Source organism: Xyrauchen texanus, chromosome 43 (assembly GCF_025860055.1).
Source record: "Xyrauchen texanus isolate HMW12.3.18 chromosome 43, RBS_HiC_50CHRs, whole genome shotgun sequence".
Taxonomy (NCBI): Eukaryota; Metazoa; Chordata; class Actinopteri; order Cypriniformes; family Catostomidae; genus Xyrauchen; species Xyrauchen texanus.
Genome location: NC_068318.1, coordinates 33,256,597 through 33,259,096, shown reverse-complemented (window position 1 = coordinate 33,259,096; position 2,500 = coordinate 33,256,597). Strand labels below are relative to the sequence as shown.

General features: G+C 47.7%; 1 protein-coding gene across 2 annotated transcripts in view; it reads left to right on the top strand.

Moving 5' to 3' along the window:
• The window catches only part of LOC127635678 (dual specificity tyrosine-phosphorylation-regulated kinase 1A-like), a 45,886-nt gene that overhangs the window by 41,336 nt on the left and 2,050 nt on the right, over positions 1–2,500 (top strand). Inside the window, exons 8-13 of one of the 2 annotated variants that reach the window (XM_052115865.1) lie at positions 203–489; positions 696–842; positions 1,104–1,244; positions 1,328–1,631; positions 1,957–2,045; positions 2,355–2,500. The exon at positions 2,355–2,500 is cut by the window's right edge and continues 2,050 nt beyond it. In XM_052115865.1, the coding sequence (XP_051971825.1) occupies positions 203–489; positions 696–842; positions 1,104–1,244; positions 1,328–1,631; positions 1,957–2,045; positions 2,355–2,500 (1,114 nt within the window). Of the gene's footprint in view, positions 1–202; positions 490–695; positions 843–1,103; positions 1,245–1,327; positions 1,632–1,956; positions 2,079–2,354 lie in introns of both variants that reach the window. The other variant, XM_052115864.1, reaches the window with a different exon arrangement.

Here is a 2,500-nt window from a genome sequence, read left to right as displayed (position 1 = left end):
CCTCCTCGTCACAAGTATCTTTAGTGAAAAACATACTATTGAAACTGATTTGACTTGGTACCATGATGCGTCATATTTCAGTAAAGAGTGATGATCTTGTGCTAGTTTAAGGACCGCCTGTTCATCAAGATAGAAAAACATCCTGAGACATGTTGAATAATTCAGTGTTAATATGATCTGTTAATCTCGTCTTGATCTGCAGTTCATCTGAAACGTCACTTCATGTTCCGGAATCACTTGTGTCTGGTGTTTGAAATGTTGTCGTATAACCTGTACGACCTGCTGAGGAACACAAATTTCCGCGGCGTGTCTCTGAACTTGACGCGCAAGTTCGCTCAGCAGCTGTGCACCGCGCTGCTCTTCCTCGCCACGCCTGAACTGAGCATCATCCACTGTGACCTCAAACCAGAGAACATCCTGCTCTGCAACCCCAAGAGATCGGCCATCAAGATTGTGGACTTCGGCAGCTCCTGTCAGCTCGGACAGCGGGTGAGTCCGTCACAGTCAACACACGTGCTGTCAGGGGAATGACAACATCGGTTCAGAGATTTCATAGCTTTGCTGCTTTCACTGCACAATTTGTCAGAATCTAAAGGATTGTTTATTAAGTTTAGTTGATCTGAAATGAGGAGGAGATGTTCATTCATTGATCAGGATCAGATATTCAGTAACATTAACGTGACATGTGTCTTCAGATCTACCAGTACATCCAGAGTCGCTTCTACCGCTCGCCGGAGGTGCTGCTGGGAATGCCGTATGATCTGGCTATAGACATGTGGTCACTGGGCTGCATCCTGGTGGAGATGCACGCTGGAGAACCGCTGTTCAGTGGCGCTAATGAGGTACATCACCAACATGAGCACTCATCACTGTTATACATGTACAGTTATTCATATGCCAGACAGTGTGTGTGTGTGTGTGTGTGTGTGTGTGTGTGTGTGTGTGTGTGTGTGTGTGTGTGTGCGTGCGTGCGTGCGTGTAATCAAACCCATGATCAGACCCACCACAAACCTGCAGAACTCCACAGAACCTCACATTCATTATATTCCTCTTGTCAGATGTTTATCGCTGTATTATTGTTTTAATGGAATATGTGATGGCAGGTCGATCAAATGAACAAAATCGTAGAGGTTTTGGGGGTTCCTCCCAATCACATTCTGGAACAGGCACCTAAAGCCCGGAAGTTCTTCGAGAAGATGTCTGACAGCATGTGGTGTGTGAAGAAGACCAAAGATGGCAAACAGGTGTGTGTGCATCATGTGACTCATGGAACGTCTCAGTTGTGGTTGTTGGTGTCGGTGTTTAACTGTTGTTCTCTCATGTGTAGTATAAACCTGCGGGCTCTCGGAAGCTGCACAATATATTGGGCGTTGAAGCGGGCGGACCGGGTGGCCGGAGAGCGGGTGAATCGGGTCATGCTGTCGCAGACTACCTGAAGTTCAAAGATCTGATCCTGCGGATGTTGGACTACGACCCCAAGACTCGCATCCAGCCGTATTACGCCCTGCAGCACAGTTTCTTCAAGAAGACCGCAGACGAGGGCACGAACACCAGCAGCAGCGTCTCCACGAGTCCCGCGCTGGAGCAGTCGCAGTCGTCTGGAACCACGTCCAGCACCTCCTCCAGCTCAGGTGAGTCCATCAGCGTTCCCAGATTCATCAGGATTCTTCAGGTGTGCTGATTTAGATAAACAAATGATCTCAACTCTTTCATTAAATGAACTCAAGGAAGAATGATTTTAATCTTTTTATTTTATAGTGTATAGAACAAAACAGCAATATTTACCTAAATATGTTCTTTTATTAAAACATACATGGAAAGTTCCTCTCAGAGACTTCACAGTGAATTCACCACGATGTTGCTTAATTTCACACATGGAACAAATGAATCACAATTAAGTCCTGAATATTTGAGAGTCACTCGGCCGTGCTCAATGTCCTGCTGGTGTGTTTGCAGGAGGTTCTTCTGGGACGAGCACCAGCGGTCGGGCGCGCTCAGACCCGACACATCAACACCGACACAGTGGAGGACATTTCAGTGCCGCGGTGAGCATCGACTGCCACAGCCTCTGCCCACAGGTGACAACACCTGAACCACACCCATATACACAAACATTGCCACTGAGAAAAATGGCTTCAAAGAGAGTTTTTTGGGTGTCTACAGCAATTTATGTTTGACCCATATGTGAATACTCCAAACGATCTCAGACCATTTTAAAGTGAACCAAACTGAAACGATCTCCGTTGCAGCCTGCAGTTCGGTTGTGTGTGCAGGGCTGTAGAGTCATAGACTTTGTGTTGAGGATAAACTGCAATGTTCCAGCTCACGTCTGTGTTGTTTGTGTTGTGCAACAGGTGAGACAGGCGTTTGTGCCGGCGCTGGGTTGGGTCGGAGGAGACAGACTTCAGTTGGTGTCGGGCGAGACTCACCCTGTCCAGGAGACCAGCTTCAGCATAACCCCCCACCAGCCCAAGGCTCTTCACCCCCACACGTCCCAGCA